Here is a 19,688-nt window from a genome sequence, read left to right as displayed (position 1 = left end):
ATTATACTGTTTAACGAATACTTTAACGAAGAATACTTTTTATCATAATTAGACTTATAGCCTATTCTGCTTTGGATGAGGTTGAATTTAAAAAGGAACAATAATATTTATTAAAGGTTTTATTTGCAAATTACTCACTAAGTTCTTTTAACCCTGATAAATATTCCTGAAAATAGTTAGAAAAATGTTTAGAAATGCTCTGTAGGAAAAATGGAATAGCATTTTCATTAAATAAATAGGTAAAGGTTCCCCTCGCACATATGTGCTAGTCATTTCTGACTCTAGGGGGTGGTGCTTATCTCCGTTTCAAAGCCGAAGAGCCAGCACAGGCCGAAGATGTCTCCATGATCATGTGGCCTGCATTACTAAATGCCAAAGGCGCACGAATGCTGTTACCTTCCCACCAAAGGTGGTCCCTATTTTTCTATTTGCGTGCTTTTGAACTGCTAGGTTGGCAGAAGCTGGGACAAGTAATGGGAGCTCACCCCATTACGCGGCACTAGGGATTCAAACCGCTGAACTGCCAACCTTTTGATTGACAAACTCGGCGTCTACAAAGGCTCTAAATGCTATTTTTTATTATCAAAATAAACCAATGTGGAATTACTGCTAACCATAAAGAAGCACTAAGCTATCAATAGATTTTATAATGTTTGTGAAGCTTAAAGAGTGAAAACAGTTAAGGAATATAAAGTACTTAAGGAATTAAATATATTTATTTAAGCAAATTAAGGAATTTACTGTAAAAAGGTAAATAAACTTAGTTATCACCTTTGAACCAGTATCCAAGGTCAACATTAATATCTTTGTCATTTTCATTACTTCAGACTTTTCAACAGGACCAATTTAAATTAGTTTACACTTTTGAAAATTAAATTACTTACCAATACTTAGAATGTTGAAGCAAAATCCCTGATGGATAGATTTGTTAACCAATTGATCTGGTAAACTATCAAAACCAACATGGCCAGACAAGAATAAGGATCGACAATTTTGCTGAAGTGAAACAGTAAAAAATATTAGGGCATAAGATTGCAATGTAATATCTATGATACTAGTAAATTTTGACAAATCTAAACATGATAATATTTTACATATTAAAAGTTTTCACTAGGTGACATTTGGTTTAATTTTTTCAACCAAATAAAAATTACTGTGGGCAGTTAATCTGCAAACAGAATTTAAAAGCCTACATGACTATTACTAATCTGTTGCACAACCACAAGTTATTCTTTCGTTATTACAATACCTCTAAGATATTTACTAAAAAGTAATCATTTCCAGTTCTTGAATAAATATTAGTGCATACCAATAAGCTTAACACCAAAGAAAATGCATGTTTAGGTTCCTATCATTCTATTCCCTCCTTTTTGTATGTCATTTCTTCTCCTCAACCCTTTCATTAATGCCATCCTTTTTGCTTAAACCACTTCTTTTTATTAATCTCTTCAGAAGTTTTCTGCTTCTTTCTGTTTCCTATTCCTTCCTTCCAGTAATATTGTGCATCTTTTTTGGTGCTTCTATTACCAAATCACCTGGCCTTTCATTTGCAAAGCTTTAATTTGCTACGGGGAACAGCAAATAAAAAAAAGAAATGCCCTTCCCCCCCCCAAAAAAAATTGGGTTGCCCTGCACGTATTCCCTATGGAATGCAGTGCTGATTCTCTCCGGAAACTTAATATATGACAACATATGTACACATCCTTAAAATTCAACAAACATCTGGAAAAATAAACTGGCTTATTTTTTTCCCCACAACATAAGCACCACATTTATAGGCATCCATACAAACCTATGATGACGTCTAGCTATTAAATGTTTGTTTACAAGGGTCCCCAATATTGACTGACAACTAATCCTTCTGAGGTGGATAAAATGAGGACCCAGATTGTTGGGGGCAATACGCTGACTCTCTAAACTGCTTAGAGAGTGCTGTAAAGCACTGTAAAATGGTATATAAATCTAAGTACTATTGCTAATTCTGATTGTCACAGACCCGAGTTATTTAAAGTGTTCTGAAACTCTACAAAAGATTTTGGAGAAACAGAAGAGGCATAAAGTCTAGCACTACTTCAATTTGCCTTGAAACTGAGGATAAGCTGAAAAAAAGTCTCATTTTCTATCTCTTAGTCATGTATATATACTGAGATTTTCAGAGAGGGCCAAGAACTCTTCTGCTGGACTTAGAAAAGACAAGAAGCCTTGTTTGTGAATACTGTTTGCAGCTTCTCTAACGTCTAGTTATAACGGAGTTATTGAGGCATTTCATTCCCTGGAGCAGGGGTCTCCAATCTTGGCAACTTTAAGACTTGTGGACTTCAACTCCTAGCTTTGCTGGCTGAGGAATTCTGGGAGTTGAAGTCCACAAGTCTTAAAGTTGCTAAGATTGGAGACTCCTGCCCTGAAGAATCTATAGATATAGACATCTTTAGGGACTTCTTATGTTTTCTTTCCCATGATCAGCACTGTTGAGTTCTTAGTTTTGAGAGATTTTTTATTTATTCATACAACTTTTATGTTGCTCCCGTTCTGGAGACTCTGAGCAGCTTGCAATATTAATGTCATAAGAAGATACCCTTGACAGCTTAAATCCAAATTCCAAAATATACTCTTGAATAGGTTTCTGGTCATTCCTTAGCATAGCCAAAGCTACCCAATAACATCACAATTATTATGATATTTATTTTGATCTTTAATATTTAAAATAATGAGATATCTTTATTAAGCCACCCATACCAATGTCTCCTTACATAATAAATCCAAGGTATGTATGTCCCTTGAGAACAGGTTTATTTTTTCTGCAACTGTGTATCTTCAAGTGGTAAACAGTCCATTCCTACATATAGATACTGCACCTGTGCAAAAGCCTTATTGGGAATATTCCACAACTGAGGAAATTTGGAGCAAGAACTCCATCTTACCGTGGATGCCTAAAATAATGCTCCCTCTTTTTCTTGCATTCTAAAGGACTGACAGTCATTATTAATAGGATACTTAGTAAAGAAAGCACATGAAAGGGGAAAGAGAATGGGGCTATGTGAATGTACTTGAGTGTTCTAAGAATCCTAGTTACAAGTAAGCTTCCTACTCTTTGTGGAGGTTTCTGTGCAACTCACTACAGGTTAAGTAGCAAGCTTACTTTAGGGCAGCAGACAAATGCCCAAGTAAGAGAGAACTGATGACAGCAGTGCTCTCCCAAAGGAAGCATATTTCTAGACCCAAATGTCTATAAATAATGCCATGCAAGTATATGTCAGCCACATCAGAGTACAGCATAACCTTGCACACTTTGAAAAGTGCAGTCCTATGAAACACAGTCATAGAAATTGGAACTGCTCTGGTGAAATGGCTTTAAACAGCGCTTGGCAGCAAGAGATTTATCAACTGATATCCTCTCCGAATAGCCACTACTCCCACTTAGAGAAATGTCTTCTTTGGAGCCAGAATAAACAAGTAATTGTTCAGGATGCTCTACAAATATCCAAAGAATGCAAAGAATGCTCTGATAATGTAGATGGTAAGGTGGGGGAGGAACTTATATAATGCTATGATAAATTTGCAGTCATTTAAGCTGCCCTGGGACAGGACGGGACGGGACGGGACGGGACGGGACGGGACGGGAAGGGAAGGGATTCTAGTCCTGTCTTAGCCTTGAAAGCCAGCTGAGTGTCCTTGGGCCAGTCACTCTCTTTCAGCCAACCCCATCCCACAAGATCATCATTGTAGGGAAAATAGGAGGAAGATGTGTTGGATATTTTCTCCACCTTGAGTTATTTGTAAAAATAATGAAGGTGAGATACAGATAAATGGAATGGAACAGAACGGAACGGAACGGAACGGAACGGAACGGAACGGAACAGAACAGAACAGAATAGAATAACTCACTTTTCCTGCATCATGATTATCTGTTGGTGAAGTAAAGGGTCCTCTCATTCCAATATCAGGTTGATAGTACTGAAACAGTCAATAAAATAATTTTGTGACAGTCAAATTAAAGAAATTTGAAAGAAAAATAATTCTGGTCATAATGGGAAAGCTATACAGAATAAGGGAGATGGGGAAAACCATTACATAAAAAATGAGGACAGAAATATTCCTTAAGTCTTGGGAACTAAGTCAGTATTTGGAAAATAGATAGGCAAGCTCCTCCATGATATACAGGAATATGAGAGGGAGGAGAGATCAACACAATCAGAGTTACTCAAGATACTGTTATGATAGCCAATCTTAATAAGGTTTAGTTCTAATCATTTCAGTAATTAGTTGGCTTCTTAATCTGGCCAACATCAAAGGGCTGACATAAATACATTTAAAGGGGTTAACTTTTTGGTTAATTACAAGTATTTCAATTAAATACACTGATTAATTAAGCAGCATTGTAGAAAACGTTATATGGAGCCGCAGTGCCCAGTGGTTAGAATGCAGTACTGCAGGCTAACTCACTACTCACTCCAGGAGTTTGATCCTGACCAGCTCAAGGTTGATTCAGCCTTCCATCCTTCCGAGGTTGGTAAAATGAGGACCCAGATTGTTGGGGACAATATGCTGACATTGTAAGCAGCTCAGACAGTGCTGTAAAGCACTATGAAGTGGTATTTAAGTTTAAGTGCTATTGCTATTGCTATTGCTATTGCTATTGCTATAGGGCAACTCAGCCTGCAAGCAGACATTTCTCTGCCACTTAAATAGATCTTACCTATTGCTTATCTAATTATAAGAAAATAAATAAAATTGCACTTAAAGGACCAGCCTCCAGTGTCTCTTTCCATGAATATATCTGAGACTACCTAGTCACTGTTATTAAATAAAACTGGTAAATGGCTATAGTTCAGCAACATATTTGGGAAAAAAAGCAAACGTAGGCTGAACTGGAAATAATATTTTAGGAAACAACCTCATCGGTATGTGATTTGTGAATAGTCATGTCCCTCAGAGTAATGGTTTTTGAAACTACCTCCAACATATCCTTAAAATTTCAGTGTTCCTACCAATCTTCCTGTTCAAGATTATATACACTTCCATAAAAACAACAGTAAAAAAAAAAAAAAAACTTCCTTATATCAACTTCCCTGGGAGTAAATAAACTTGCTTCATTTCTGGATAGACATTCTAAGATTGCTCCACAATCCTTTCTGAAATGATATTCAGCATGAAGACGAGTTCATTTATTGTTCTACAGAAATATACTACAGCGTAACTTTCTTCTATGTAGTGCCAGCATTTGACTTTGATTAGCTTTACATTTCTAATACCCTAATCCTATGTTTCAATAGTTGCAACATAAATTACTTATATATTTTATGATGTGATAACATATCAAAATAATTAATGCCACTGACATTATCTTAAAAGGCAAAGACCAAGATTTAAGCAGAGGCGACTGGAATTTTATGAATTCACCTTAAGACTCGGCTAATTTAGTGATGTAGGTTCCATTACTTAAATCTGTCACTACACAATCAAGAACAAGAGGAAAAACTGTTTGCACATTACACAACGTATGTACCAAAAGAAAAAGAAGAAACAGGTCCTGAACAGTTATAAAAGTGGAGACTTGAGACCTATTGCTAAAATAACAACTCCTTGCAGCTCTAGCCAGCGTGTTCTAAAGCAAAGAATCCCATCAGTGATAATTCAACAATGGGAAAAATCATTGGTTATCCACTCCTATCCTTGATCCAGGGAACAATAGATGATTTCCCCCCCTTTGAAGTTCCTCTGTTAGAAGCTTTCCGCTGGCAATAGGCAGTATCAAAGTCAAACAGAGATGGCACACTCTTTCTCTTCCTCTACAAGTCTGAAACTGATTGCTGAGATGGGTTCTTTCAAATTCTATTTAAACCTGCTAGTTGCATTTTCCTGCCTAAAGTTAGCAATAAGACTGGGATCTGCCTTATTCTTGATCAGAAAGATTATGAATCTAAACAAATCATTAAACGTTATTCTGTATGTGTAGCCATCAAGAAAAAACAGTCACAACCACTGCAATAGGAACCTCGTGATTTCATAACATAATGTTAATACCTAAATACTCGGTATTAATATTCTAGGTATTAAGACAATGGATTTCAGATGACAGCTCATTACGGTTTTTCCATTGTGTGACAAATCCAGAGAACTCAGATCAATTTTAAAAACTGCCTATTTGATACAATGATACAATAAGGATTTTGCCAATCTGGAAATAATTTATTTTGATTATTGTTTTATTTGCCTTACTGGGGTTTATTGTCCTGTAATCAGCTTTATCTGCATTTTATAAGGTTAATCTTTCCTATTTTTCTATTTTCTATGGAATTTGTAAGATTTTTATAGCCACAAGAGGGAGCTCTGACATAAAGAAAGTCTACTCTAGATTTTCACCATTGTAATAAAACTTAAGACGTTCAGAGTGCAGAATATGCTTGGACTTTTAGTATACAAATTAATACAAGTAATACAAATTGTAATAATACAAATTTAATATATTTAATATATAATATTACTGTTAAAATATTAATACAAGTAATATAAATTAATACAACTAAGTTGAGTAGCCCTCAACTTACGACAATTGAGTTCAAAATGTCCATTCCTAAGTGAGGCAGTTAAATTAGTTGCGCCTCATTTTATGAACTTTTTGCCATGGTTGTTAAAGGAATCACTGCAGTTGTTAAGTGAATGATGTGGTGATTGAACAAATTTTGCCTCCAGTGCAGATCAACAAAAGATGATTCTTAATAAACCCATTACAAATGATGAAACAAAAGAATTAATTTTTTAAAAACTGAAACTAAGAATTTAGGACTTGATACTTAGAGCAGTGATGGCAAACCTTTTCAGCACCGAGTGCCCAAGCCGGAATGTGTGTGCGTGTGCATGCGCCGGAGCGCTAGACACCCAAAGACCAGCTGGCCGGCATGGACATGTCTGTTTTTTGGCTGTTTTCAGGTCATTTTGGGGGCCGTTTTTAGGCCATTTTCCGGTGCTCCGGTGCCTGCAAAGACCAGCTGGACGGAAACCAAAAGAGCAGCTGGCGATGGCACTCATGTCCATAAAGAGGGCTCTACGGCCACCTCTGGCACATGTGCCATAGGTTTGCCATCACGGATGTAGAGCCTATAACTGTCTCCAAATTTCGGAGGGTACTAACTCTAGGAAATTGTAATGCCCTTTCCACAGCAGTTCTGGAGGGGCAATACAAAAAAGTCCCATAATAGTCGAGATTGTGCCCCTGTGGACCACAGTCCTGTTATATTGCACTCTCTATAAGGACTCATTTTATAACTCTTTATCTGAAAAAATATCTGGAAACTTTGGATCTGTTTTATGGACAGCTGTTACTATCAAATCAGTAAATAGCTAAATTCTGCTATATTACCTGTAAAAATGACTTTGGCTACCTACTGATGATCTCACCATTATTTGTAGTACATTATTATGTCTTGTCCTGTTTTGTTTTATTTTTATTCTGTTTTCTTTGCCTGTGACCATAATAAAAGATTGATTCTGATCACATATCTATAATATACTATAAAACTTTTCAAGAAATTTTAGTCAAACCACTACTTAATTGATGAGACAACACAAAGAACTCTTCCATCATGGAAAGAAGCTTCATCTCTTTGATCTGCAAGAAAAGAAATCACCCAGCCTATTTCTGTATTGAATGTAGACTGCAAAGGTTTTACTGAAATATTAAAAAAGAGAATGAATGGGTTTTTTAATTGAATCAACACACCTTGATCAGTTTAATTTCTTCAAATAAACATTTGCTAGGCCTAATTTACTAATAAATCATGACCTATAGCTCTGAATCTCTACAAGTAAATAGATGGGAGACAAGATTTAGATACAATCATTGATACACAAAAAGAAATGCACAGAATGTTGTATTTAAAGAAAATTGGTATATAACATGCTTTACTGCTAGAATATTACCTCAGTTTGCAGGTCAGTTCATTGTCTAAAAATTGTTAAAATATAACCAGTTTAGAAAATTTTTCTGTATTTTGTAGAAATGTTGTATATCTCAATTGTTATGGAAAGTGATTTAAATAGATTGAAGCCCATTATAAAAGCTGAATTTCCTTCCAACCCTTTTCTAAAAATGTTAACAGATCTTACATTGCCACCAAGTATATAGGTAGTCCTCAACTTACAACAGTTCATTTAGTGACACACAACTATTTTTCACACTTACCACCAGGAGTGAAATGTAAAATTTGTTACTACCGGTTCTGTGGGCATGGCTTGTGGGGGTAATGTGACTGGGTGGGCGTGACCAACTTTTTTTTTTTTTTTTAACTTTTCAAAGCATTTTTTCTAATGCTTTGAAAAGTCCCTGCCGATCAGGCAACTCAACTGGGATCGTCAGAGAGGTTTTTTTAAAAATGCTTTGAAAAGCCTCTCTGACGATTAGGCAACTCAGCTGGGATCATCAGAGACTTTTCAAAGCATTTTTTTTACCACCTCTTCAGCCAAGAGGTTGCAGAAAAAAATGCTTTGAAAACCCTCTGATGATCCCAGCTGAGCCGTGCGATCATCAGAGGCTTTTTTTTTTACTTTTAAAAGCATTTTTTTCATCGGAAGAGGTTGTAGAAAAATGCTTTTAAAAGTAAAAAAAAAAGCCTCTGATGATCGTGCGGCTCAGCTGGGCATGGTGGGGGGGGGCAGGGATTTTTGCTACCGGTTCTCCGAACCACCCGCCATCGCTACCGGATCGGGCGATCCGGTCCGAACCGGGAGCATTTCACCCCTGCTTACCACCCACCATTGCAGCATCCCCATGTCAGGTGATCAAAATTCAGATGCTTGACAACTGAATCATATTTATGATGGTTGCAGTGTGATCACCTTTTATCACCTTCTGAGAAGTAAAGTCAACGGGGAAGGCAGATTCACTTTAACAACTGTGTTACTAACTTAATAACCACAGTGATGCCCTTAACAACTTGGGCAACAAAAAGGTTGTTAAACAGGACAAAATTCACTTAAAAACTATCTCAATTAACAAAAGAAATTTTTGGTTCAATTATATTCGTAGGTTGAGGACTATTGTGGTCCGCCAGCAGCCTGTGGAGCTGGCAGTGGAGTCAGACAATGAGGAGGCTGGGGAGGAACATGGGCCAGTCCTGGAGTCTGGGGAAGGCCCAGATGAGGGCTCTGTGTCGTAGGCAGAGATGGGGCCAGGGCCATCTGGGAGTGATGCACGGACTCCGGAGCCTCCAGAGTTGGACAGCAGAGGCAGAGGAACAGGAGGAGCCTGTTCCTAGTGCATGCATGCGCAGAGCTGCCAGAAGGCACAAACAGTTAAAACAAAAGGGACGACTCAAGAGTAAGGCCTGGAGATGATTGGCCCCTCCATAAGGCTTAAAAGAGGAGCAAAGGCACGTGGGCACTTTGCAGGAAAGCAACGTTGTTAATTCTGTTCCCAGTCGGCATCTCTGTTTGATTCTGGAATCCGTGTGGCTTTGCCAAGTAGGCCTTTGGCAGAGTTTTCAAGGGAGATAAAGGTTGGTGATTATCCCGAAGGACTTCTCCCGAAGGAGTTTTTGCAACTAATTGGGACTCAGCTGTGAATGAACGTAATTCACAGCTGTTGCAATAAAAGAGGTTTTTGGGACTACTCGTGTGTTTTGTTTTGTTTTTTTGCTTTAATTTATATACCGCCCTTCTCCAGAGACTCAGGGCGGTTTACAATGCGTTAAGCAATAGCCTTCATACTTTTGTATATTTATACAAAGTCAGCTTATTGCCCCCACAATCTGGGTCCTCATTTTACCTACCTTTGAAAGGATGGAAGGCTGAGTCAACCTTGAGCCTGGTGAGATTTGAACTTGCAGTAATTGCAAGGAGATGATGTTAATAACAGTGCTTTAGTCCACTGTACTATCAGGCTCAGGAAGCCTAGGTCACAATAAGGACTACCTGTACAGGTAGAAGATAAAGATAGCAATCACTTCAGTACTCCATTATCCTACAAATAATGGGGGAAACTAGTAGCAGACTCTTTCTATCAAGTATTCAGTCACTTCTTCACTTTCACGGTCCATTGTATTCTAATCTGTAACTCACCCTTCACCATTACTGTTCATCCATTTTAGCTACTGTACTAGATTAACTTTGTACATGGTATCTGCTGCCAGGATACTCTACACCAGGGAACTAGTGTTTGGAACCAGTCCACAGAAGTGATGGGTGAGTGTGAGTGTGCGTGTACACCCGTGTGAAACTATGAAAGCCATGCGTACATACACTCAAAACCATCCCCTATCCCCATGCCCACTGCCACCTCCGCAGGTCAACTGATCAAGGTCAAGATTGGGGGCCGCTGCTCTACGTTTCCTATTGAAAAATAGGGACAGTTCTCTTTGCTGAAGAATAGCTTATTAAACTCTGGAAATATGATCAATGTCAAAAACAGCTTATATTTCAAAAGAATTGAAAGAAATCAATCCAGTTGGAAAACCATTTTTATATTATACCTCTGTTTAGGGGCTGGAACCACACCTGAAATTTGGGGTTTTCTTAACAGAAATTACTTAGGTGGAAGTTGCAATTCTTAATATCAGTGCTTATATTAATTTGCACTGGGAAGGTCATTGTTGTTGATATTCATATATTACTTGGAGCTTAACAGTGATTTGTAGTTTTAAAATTATATACCCTGTTTTCAGGGGTGAAATCCAGCAGTTTCTGGAAACTGGTAGCAGAAATTTTGAGCAATTTGGAGAACCAGCAAATACCATCTCTGGCTGGCCCCCGAGTGGGGTGGGAATGGAGATTTTGCAATATCTTTTCCCCAGGAGTGGGGAGGGAATGGGGATTTTGCAGTATCCTCCCCCTGTCACGTCCACCAAGCCACACCCACCAAGCCACACCATGCCCAAGCCACGCCTACAGAACCAGTAGTAAAAAAAAATGGATTTCACCTTTGCCTGTTTTCCCCAAAATAAGACATCCCCTGATAATAAGACCAATCGGGCTTTTGAGTACATGGCAATAAGGCCAAGCGCTTATTTCAGGGTTAAAAAAAATATAAGACAGGGTCTTATTTTTGGGGAAACACGGTAGTATATAGTATGGAATATTGCATTTTTAACTTAATTCATGATGCTTGAAAATTCCCTGTTTACTTTTTTTTATTAAAATGATTGATAAAAGCAAAAGTTAAATAATAAAAACTTAGTGGAAGCAGCAATTTTGTTTTACCTCTTGTAGAACAATGCAATTGGCCATTTGGCAAATTTTTTGCCAAATGGCATCTTTTTTAAAAAAAGAAAGCAAAATTTTAGCTTCAAAAAAGTACATTTAACAAGAGTAAATCTCTAGAATGAAAATATAATTGAATCTGCATTTTTAAACAGGATGTAAAGTCTCTCCTACACTGCTCCAAACAGCATATCAGAAATACCAAGCCAATTATTTCTCTGTGTCCCTGAACCTTTGCCAAAGAACATACTTGTAGATGCAAGTTTTAATCAGGAAGTTAAGTGACTCAAGTGTCTGTGATACGGAAATCTTTTGAAGGGCTTGAACATTTAAATAACTTTGCTATAAATCATTTATATTGGTACTATGAATTTAAATAGTAGTCATCTTTTTAATTGCTTTTTTCTCTAGAATCTTCACAAATCCTTACCTGAAGAAGCCACTATCTTTACAGAATGCATTATTTATCTATTACATGCACTTCAAAAATTAGCCATACACTGTGGACAACAATAACCAAGGCTAATGCTTTATCATCTAGTGTGCTATACAGTAGTCAAAATATACTCGTTTCTTATGCAACAAGTACACTCACAACTACTGTATATTGCCAAAGTACAGTTTGGAGTCAAACTTAGAAAAATAAAAGTCTATAGATCAGGGGTGTCAAACTCACGTCGTCACGGCGGCATTATGTGACATATCGGGACTTTTTTCTGTTTGCTAAACCGGGCGTTGCCAGTGCATGATGCATCCAGCCCGGGGCCAGGAGTTTGACAGCCCTGCTATAGATCATAGAAGGTATATCACTGACTATTGTTCTTTTCAATCTAATTATTTCATAGTAGAATGGGGATAGCAAATGAATCAGATATAAATCTATGGAAAGGAAATCAGTGTATAAATTTTAGAAAATCTCTTAACACTCCTCCAAACATAAACAACCTAAATTTTTGATATAGTACTAATAATAGATTATATTTGGGCCGGGGGGGGGGGGTCCACAGTAAAAGATAGTAAAATATTACTTGTATATATTTCTAATATTTCCCTAGGAGGTATTAATGGTATTTGCTTATTGCATTTATATTGCAGTTTTAGGACTGCTCATAATTGGGGGGAAATTGCCACAGCTTTTAAGATATTTTTAAACGTGCAAGCTACCTTACACTCCTCTTATAAATAGGGTAAGAAATGTGCGTCTGTGTGTGTGTGTGTGTGTGTGTATATATATGTATATATATATACACACACAAAGAAACACACACACACACGATCTATCCAGACAACAGCTGAATATTACACTAAAATATGCAATTATTTAAAACACTGCTGCTTTTTCCCCTCATTATTCCACGATAGCAGCAGCCTATGGATACGTTTTTACCTCATTAGTATGCAATTCATTTTTCAACATCAGGAAAGTTTTTTAAATATTTAAAACATAATCTGAAGTTATTTTAAATAATTTATTTATATGGCCACCCATCTCAAATAAGTGATACTCTGGGTAGCAAACAATAATAAAATCAATTAAAATCAAATTATAAACACAATATAAAAAGTTAAATATAAACAACAGAGAAAATTTTAATCCCTAGATGTTAACATAACCAGGAATTCCAGCTTTTATGAGAAAAAAAAAGACTGGGCTAAGTAGATTCAAAAAGAGTAATGATGAAAATATGGGTGTTGCTTTAGTGTAAGGGTAGAATGCTGAGTTACCAGCATAAAGGATACTTGATTATAGAATAGTGCTGGGTGTGGAGGAAAATCTTGACATGATAAAAGCTTACAAAGGCACGGAAAATAATTCAAAGGCTATATTTAATGACAAGCAACCTGACAAATTAATACATTGTGAATGTAAACTGGTTTATGCTTCAGAAGTAATTAAGTTGTATATATGTATGTGTATATAAATATACATACACACACAAACAAACCCATACACCTATCTGAATTGCCTCTATAACATAAGTTTACATTCATATAGATACAAATAGCTGAATTACATTGGCAGCATAAAGCTACTGGCAATGCAATGCTGTTCAAATTGACTCAAAAATAAATTTTATTGCATTCAATGAAACTGTCTTCCAAGCATATTATCATTGGGAAGCAGCAACAATTTTGTTAGTTAATATGTCAATTTAATTTTAAATTAAATGTGAGTGTAAAAGTTGACCATTTGCACACTGAACTGAACTGCCAAGTAACTATTGAAAGAAGGACTCTTTTTATACTGTAGTTGTAATACTTTAGACTGAAGATATGCAAAAACATGACCTAATGCTGTTATACACAAAGAGGTAATTTTCCAACACTCAAAAGACTTAGATGTATACGTGTGTGAGGGAGACAACTTCTATACTTTTCTTTCCTAATTCCTAATTTCCTATATGTAGAGTCTGTATTTAGAAATGTTCAAGTTGAAGTGATACAATTCAAAGAAGAGGCTCCAGAAAAAAAGCAAAAGGTTTATAGAAAAGTTAAAAGATGAATATTCAGACAGTTTCTCAAGCAGAAAAGGAAAATAAGGAAAAATAAACAAGGTGAAGCATTAATAATGAGCACAGTGGTCTAGAGCACCCTGTTATTAACACAGCTGCCTGCAATTACTGCTGGTTCGAATCTCTCCAAGGCTCAAGGTTGACTCAGCCTTCCATCCTTTCTAAGGTAGGTAAATTGAGGACCCAGTTTGTGGGAGCAATAAGCTGACTTTGTATAAATATACAAAAGTATGAAGGCTATTGCTTAACGCATTGTAAGCCGCCCTGAGTCTCCAGAGAAGGGCGGCATATAAATCAAATTTAAAAAAAAATAATAATAGATGGGGTGCCTAGGAATTTGTAGCAATGGAATACTGTGTGGAAATAATAAGGTAAAAATATAGGAGAAACTTTTGAAGTATTTAACAGGGCCACAGGCCTTGTGAAGTACACCAGGTTTAATCCAATAAACTGGTATCACAATAAACCTGTTAGCAGCCTTTAATGTCTTACCTGAGTCATTTGAGAAATGCTGCAGCAATGCTGACATTCATGTATATTCTTTAGAAAACAAGCAGTGATAGATGGTAGATAGATAGATAGATAGATAGATAGATAGATAGATAGATAGATAGATAGATAGATCCAAGTCCTAACTAACCCAAATCCTACTTAGTTTCTATCCTAGGCACAACTAGCCATATGCCACCACCAACTGAGAACTTTGTCTATATTTGAAAGTAAATCTCCTGAACATTCAGAAGCTAATGCAATATCCCGATCAGGGACACTGGATTAGAATGAGGGGAAGTCAAGTTCAACTCCATAGTCAGACATGGGAAATCAGGGAAGTGACTCTGTGCCAGTCACTATTCCTCAGGTCAGCCTACTTTACAAGGTACAATACCTCAAATTCCCAGAGGAAAGAAGTATAACTCTACCTACCCATACAATATTTTTTAAAAAAATATCTAAGCAAGCACTCACTGATTTTGGGGCAGCAAACTTTCCTATTTTTGTTTGTCTGCAGTCATGACAAGAGGCTGGTGCTTTCGGATTTACACAAAGTTGTAAGTGATGGGGAAAGCGGGAAGCGTTTCTATGGGATGAATGAAAACAATCTGGGTTCCACAGAGCTGCCCTTTTTGGATAATTTAGGCCCGGGTCCAGTGCCCATCGAAATCAATGGTGCGAAACAGCTCCCGTGGATTGCAACTTCCCTTTTACCAAAAGTAAACCCGGGAATCCAATGGGATTTTCCTGCCCGCAAAGCAGGCATGTGGCCGCAGCCTGAGAGGGACCGTTGTCGCCCGTTCAAGGCCGGCTCTCCCTCTGCCCACACCCCGGACTTACCAGCTGCCGAGCCACATCGGAAGAAGCCATGACATGAGGGGAGGGGTCACCGCGCGCCAAAGACAATGGAGAGGGAGGGTGGGAGCCAGTGTCGAACTTCCAACTCCAATCCCAACAGCTGGAATGTAACTGGTGGTGATGAGAGGCCGCGCGGAAAGGAGGGCGGGACCAAGGCCCAGCCAATCCCGTCCCGACGGCTGAAGATGCTGCCCAAACCGCAAACGAACGTAGAGAGGGGGGTAGTGGGGGGAGGAGAAGCGGCACTATCTCCTACGGGGGAGTAGGGAACCTACTCTCTTAATATGGGAGGAGCTTCGCGAGGGCGTGGTTTCGGACGAGCGCCCCCACTTTTCCTTCTCAGCGGAGAGCTTCTTTAAGAGCCTCCCCAGCGCCGAGATTCATTAAAAGGGAGTTTGAAAACGGCAAATAGGCCGCCTCCCTGTTTCCCTCGCGGACGTCACGTGAGCAAGGAGGGGACGCGCGCTTGGTGGGGTCCGGCAACCGAGGGAGGGCGGAGGGGGAGAAGCCGGACTCAGGCGATGCCGTCGGGCGTCTCGTGGCGGCGACGATGCCATGGCGGGCCAAGCGAAGGAGTCGGGAGGGGATCCCGCGCTGAAGGCTAGCGGTCGGAATCGACAAGAAGAGGGGCGCCGCCTCCGCCGCCAACGGTCTGCGGGCGCCTATGGCTGCGCCGGGGGAGCTGGACCAGGACACGGTGCTCCGGTTCTTGGCAGAGCGCGGAGGCCGGGCTCGCAACGCCGACCTGTTGGACCATTTCCGTGGCTTCCTCGCCTCGCCGGATCCCGAGAGTCGCGCCCGGGCCCGCGAGCACTTTAAGGAGCTGGTCAACGGCGTGGCCACTGTGCGGCAGGAGCCCGGCTCCGGCACCAAGTATGTGCAGTTGCGCAAGAAATATCGCGGCACTGCAGGCGGTCGGAAATCCGAAGCCGCGGCGGCGGCGGCGGCCCCTCCAGCCGAGAGCGGCTCCGGGGCTGCCGAGCACCCCGAGGACCCGCCGCGTCCCCCTGGCGCTCCTCGCGGCGAAGGGGACGGCGGGGACAGCCAGGATGGAGGAGCGGCCCGCGAAGAGGAAGCCGGCGCCGAACCACTGAAGGGAGAGAAGGTGTCGAGAGGGGATCCCTCTGCCGCTTGTGGGGAGCTGCCCCCCGAGGAGAGCGACGCCGCAGCCTCGGAAGTGCCGCCGGAGGAGCTTTCACCCCGAATCCCCCAGGCACCTCTGGCCAGCCCAGAGAGCCCAGGAGAAGGAGGCGACGCCGCCAGTCGGGTGGAACAGCAGAGCAGCCCGCGGCGCCTGGAGGCGGTGCCGATGCCCTCGGGCGATGCCGAGCCTGAGGAGAAGCCCGGCGGGGAAGCCGTTGAGGCCCTGCTCGAAGAAGACTCGCCGCCCTCCACGAGCCCGGCTGTGGGCGCCCCGGCGGGCGGAGCCTCTACCGGCGCCAACACACCCAGGTGTGGGCACAAGATCTTCCGGGAGCGGATGGTGGGCAGTTCCCCTCAGCAGAAGCGCGGGGGGCTCCTGCACCGCGGCGGCAGCGGAGGGAGCCGCGGCGGGGATTCGGATAGCGGCTCCCTGGCGTCTTCGTCAGCCGAGGACGAGAGTGGCAACGGCGGGGGCTCGGTGGCCTTGGATCCGCTGGAGCACGAATGGATGCTGTGCGCTTCGGACGGGCGCTGGGAAAGCCTGGAGAGTTTGCTGAGCTGCGAGCCGGCGCTGTTGCCCAAGCGCGATTTCATCACGGGCTTCACGTGCCTGCACTGGGCGGCCAAGCTGGGCCATCCCGAACTGCTGGCCAGGCTGGTCAACTTCGCCCACCGGCAGTGCCTGCCCATCAACATTAACGCGCGCACCAGCGGCGGCTACACCGCGCTGCACCTGGCCGCCATGCACGGCCACTTGGAAGTGGTGAAGCTGCTGGTGGGCGCCTACGACGCCGATGTTGACATTCGGGATTACAGCGGCCGCAAGGCCTCGCACTACCTGAGCCGGGGCACCGCCGAAGAGGTACGCAGCCTGGTCGGGGCTCTGCAGGATGAGGTCGACAGCGGGGCATCGAATGGCAGCAGCCGCTGGAGACTCTCCAGGGTGCTCCCCTCTAACCTCATTACTTACAAGCTTTCCCACCACCACCACCACCATCATCATCATGGGGATGAAAGGGAATCGGGAGACGGGTCTGCGGCACCCAACAAGAGCAAAGAGCTCAGTAGGAAAACCTCCGGCAGTGGTAGGATAAAACCCCGACTCAACAAAATCCGGTTCCATACTCAAATCATCCATACTACCCCTTCTTTCAGGGGGGATGCAGAAGAGGAGGAGGAGGAAGGAAAGTCCTTGAAAGCCTCCTTCAAGCTCAGACCTAAATCCAACATATTTGGTTAAAAGGACAAATGTGTCCTTTGTTATGATGGTTTTAAAATCAACCCTAAAGGTAATACTTTTAGTTTCCAAGCAGGATTAAACAGAATTAAGTATTTTGGCTTGGAAGTTTTTAGCTTAGATATATTTTAGAGCTTCATAATTCAGTGATTAATGGAACCAAAACTTTTTTAAAAAAAAATAAACTTGGCTTTTTTTGAAAGCAATGATCAAGTTTTATATTGGCTACATAGTAAGATCTGTTTCTCCAGTGTGGACAATATCTATTGAAACATTAAATGTGTGGGTTCCATCAAATTAAACTCTCATATGATAGAGGTTTGCAAGGTAGAAAACCAGTCCATTTACTTATTAAAATTCATTACACATAGAAATCTATGTTGGGGAGAAGATAACACTTTAACATTTCTTCATGATTTTTTACTTTTGTCAAAGTATTCAACATACTTATTTTTTAAAAAGCCAAATGAAATATTGTCTACACATTTGCAGAGAAGGAATTTAGGATTTGCAATTGATGAACAGGCAAGTGTGATTGTCTTGCCGATTGCCATGCAAGACAATTTCCAGGATTACCCTAGTCAGATGAACCAGGTGATTAAAACTGCTTAGGGAGTATATGTGCAGGAAGAAATGGCACTTGGGGACAGTTAACCATACTTACTGTCCTTTCCAAGTGTTCTCGTCACCTCTCATGCACATTAGCATGGCAAGGCAATGTGCTGCCATGCCTTTTTTGCCAGAATAGACATGAATTAAGACGCATATATCGGGAAATTCATATAAAATGTTATGTGACAACTGTGGTATAGGCTGTATTAGCTATCCAGAATCTGTAAACTTGACAGGAATTGTGCCATTGATTTACAGAATACCCATTGCGCCTAATTTGTAAAGTTTTCTAATGGTACTTTCGAGCTCTGACCTTTGACTATGATTTTTTACTGAGTGCAATGCCTTTGGGAATGTGGTACTAACAGATAAAATTAACTTGGTTTTGTTGTGAGACAAGACATTGATCAACTTTTGTCCTACACCTAAAAACTATTTAATTTGAAAAATAATTTAAACATTCCACTTGAATGGTTGCAGTAGAGCAATGGTAATGAGCATGTAGCACAACTTTCTTTTTGTGTGGCCATTTCTGTAAACAATATAGTCATTTGGATAAGCTGTCTTGAATATTAGTTCTAATGTTTAGCTATTAATTTGTTCAATATGAAATAGGAATTTAGAATTTAAGAAAAATCTTAAAACGTTAAGTAGATCTCTTAGCATTCTGGAACATTGCTGATTCAGAGATAGGGAGACAATGGAAGACTGTCTAGTGTAGTGAAATAAGCACTAATAAATATAGTGCTTAGCTTATAAATATGTACATAAATATTTCTACACATAAAATCAAACAGTTCCACAAGAATCCATATTTATATACTGGAAGTGAAATGTAAATTATGTGGGAACGCTTATCCAATCTGATATATAAGATACAGAAATCAAAAAGCACATGATTATTTGATGATGCATGTTACAGAATGTTAGAGAATCTTTCATTACTTACATTTTGCTTTACAATTCTTTTTTTAAAAAAGTGAACAAACCTGTGATTTTTAAAAAGCACAGAATTCTTTATAGTGTGAAAATTAAACACATTTTTTTACTTTAATCGTAATAGTGTCTGGGAAGTTAGTAATATTTTTAAAAATATTTGTTCCAAATGTAGTGATTTTTATTAAATGTATTCTAGCACTTTTTCTTCAAAGAATATCTGGGCTGGTCCTCAGATGCTGCTTATATAACTATTAACAATTCAACGCTGCCAGATAAACACAGAACTAGCTAAAAAGAATGTTTCCAAATTAGTTTTCTAATATTTTGGAAATGATAGTTTTATACTGATTTAAAGGCAGATTGCAATTCTAAAACAATAGTTATACTACTGTTTTTTAAAGATATTACAATAATATCACAATTACCATAAATTGAAAAATGGTATTAAAAATAAAAGTATATAGCTGTCCCTTCTGTCATTACAACTATCTTTATGAATGTTAATCGTCATCTAATGATCATGTATTGGTAATTCAACTTTAATTGTTTTTATTTTTTTCAGCATTGTAGGCAGCTAACTATACCCAACTAATGTCTAAAGTATAATTTCTATCTGGAAAATGGAAACATTTGTAGTATTAATGTTTTTTTATTCTTTTTGTCAGAAACATGAGGAGTTTGACAAAAGTTGTAACAATATC

The 19,688-nt window shown here is 39.9% G+C and overlaps 2 protein-coding genes across 3 annotated transcripts in view; one reads left to right on the top strand and one right to left on the bottom strand.

The window, feature by feature from the left end:
* SEPTIN10 (septin 10) overlaps positions 1-15,173 on the bottom strand; it is a 41,009-nt gene extending 25,836 nt beyond the window's left edge. For both annotated transcript variants that reach the window (XM_070943223.1, XM_070943224.1), the window contains exons 1-3: positions 15,039-15,173; positions 3,886-3,954; positions 885-996 (exon numbers count right to left, since the gene is read on the bottom strand). In XM_070943223.1, coding sequence (XP_070799324.1) covers positions 885-996; positions 3,886-3,954; positions 15,039-15,068 — 211 coding nt within the window. In that variant the 5' untranslated portion in view covers positions 15,069-15,173. The remainder of the gene's footprint in view (positions 1-884; positions 997-3,885; positions 3,955-15,038) is intronic.
* A 547-nt stretch (positions 15,174-15,720) lies between these two features.
* On the top strand, positions 15,721-17,459 carry SOWAHC (sosondowah ankyrin repeat domain family member C). The gene has a single exon (XM_070943457.1). The coding sequence runs from the start codon at positions 15,721-15,723 to the stop codon at positions 17,437-17,439; it is 1,719 nt and encodes a 572-aa protein (XP_070799558.1). The 3' UTR covers positions 17,440-17,459.
* Positions 17,460-19,688: the final 2,229 nt, after the last annotated feature.

The sequence above is a fragment of the Pituophis catenifer genome, unplaced genomic scaffold (genome assembly GCF_029215685.1).
Source record: "Pituophis catenifer annectens isolate HBS135680 unplaced genomic scaffold, rPitCat1.0.hap2 SCAF_4, whole genome shotgun sequence".
Lineage (NCBI taxonomy): Eukaryota > Metazoa > Chordata > Lepidosauria > Squamata > Colubridae > Pituophis > Pituophis catenifer.
Note: the sequence above shows the minus strand (reverse complement) of the source record. Positions and strands in the feature narration are given on the sequence as shown.

Bases quoted from the DNA above. Each gene is read 5' to 3' on its own strand.
- SOWAHC (XM_070943457.1), top strand. From the start codon at position 15,721: ATGGCTGCGCCGGGGGAGCTGGACCAGGACACGGTGCTCCGGTTCTTG.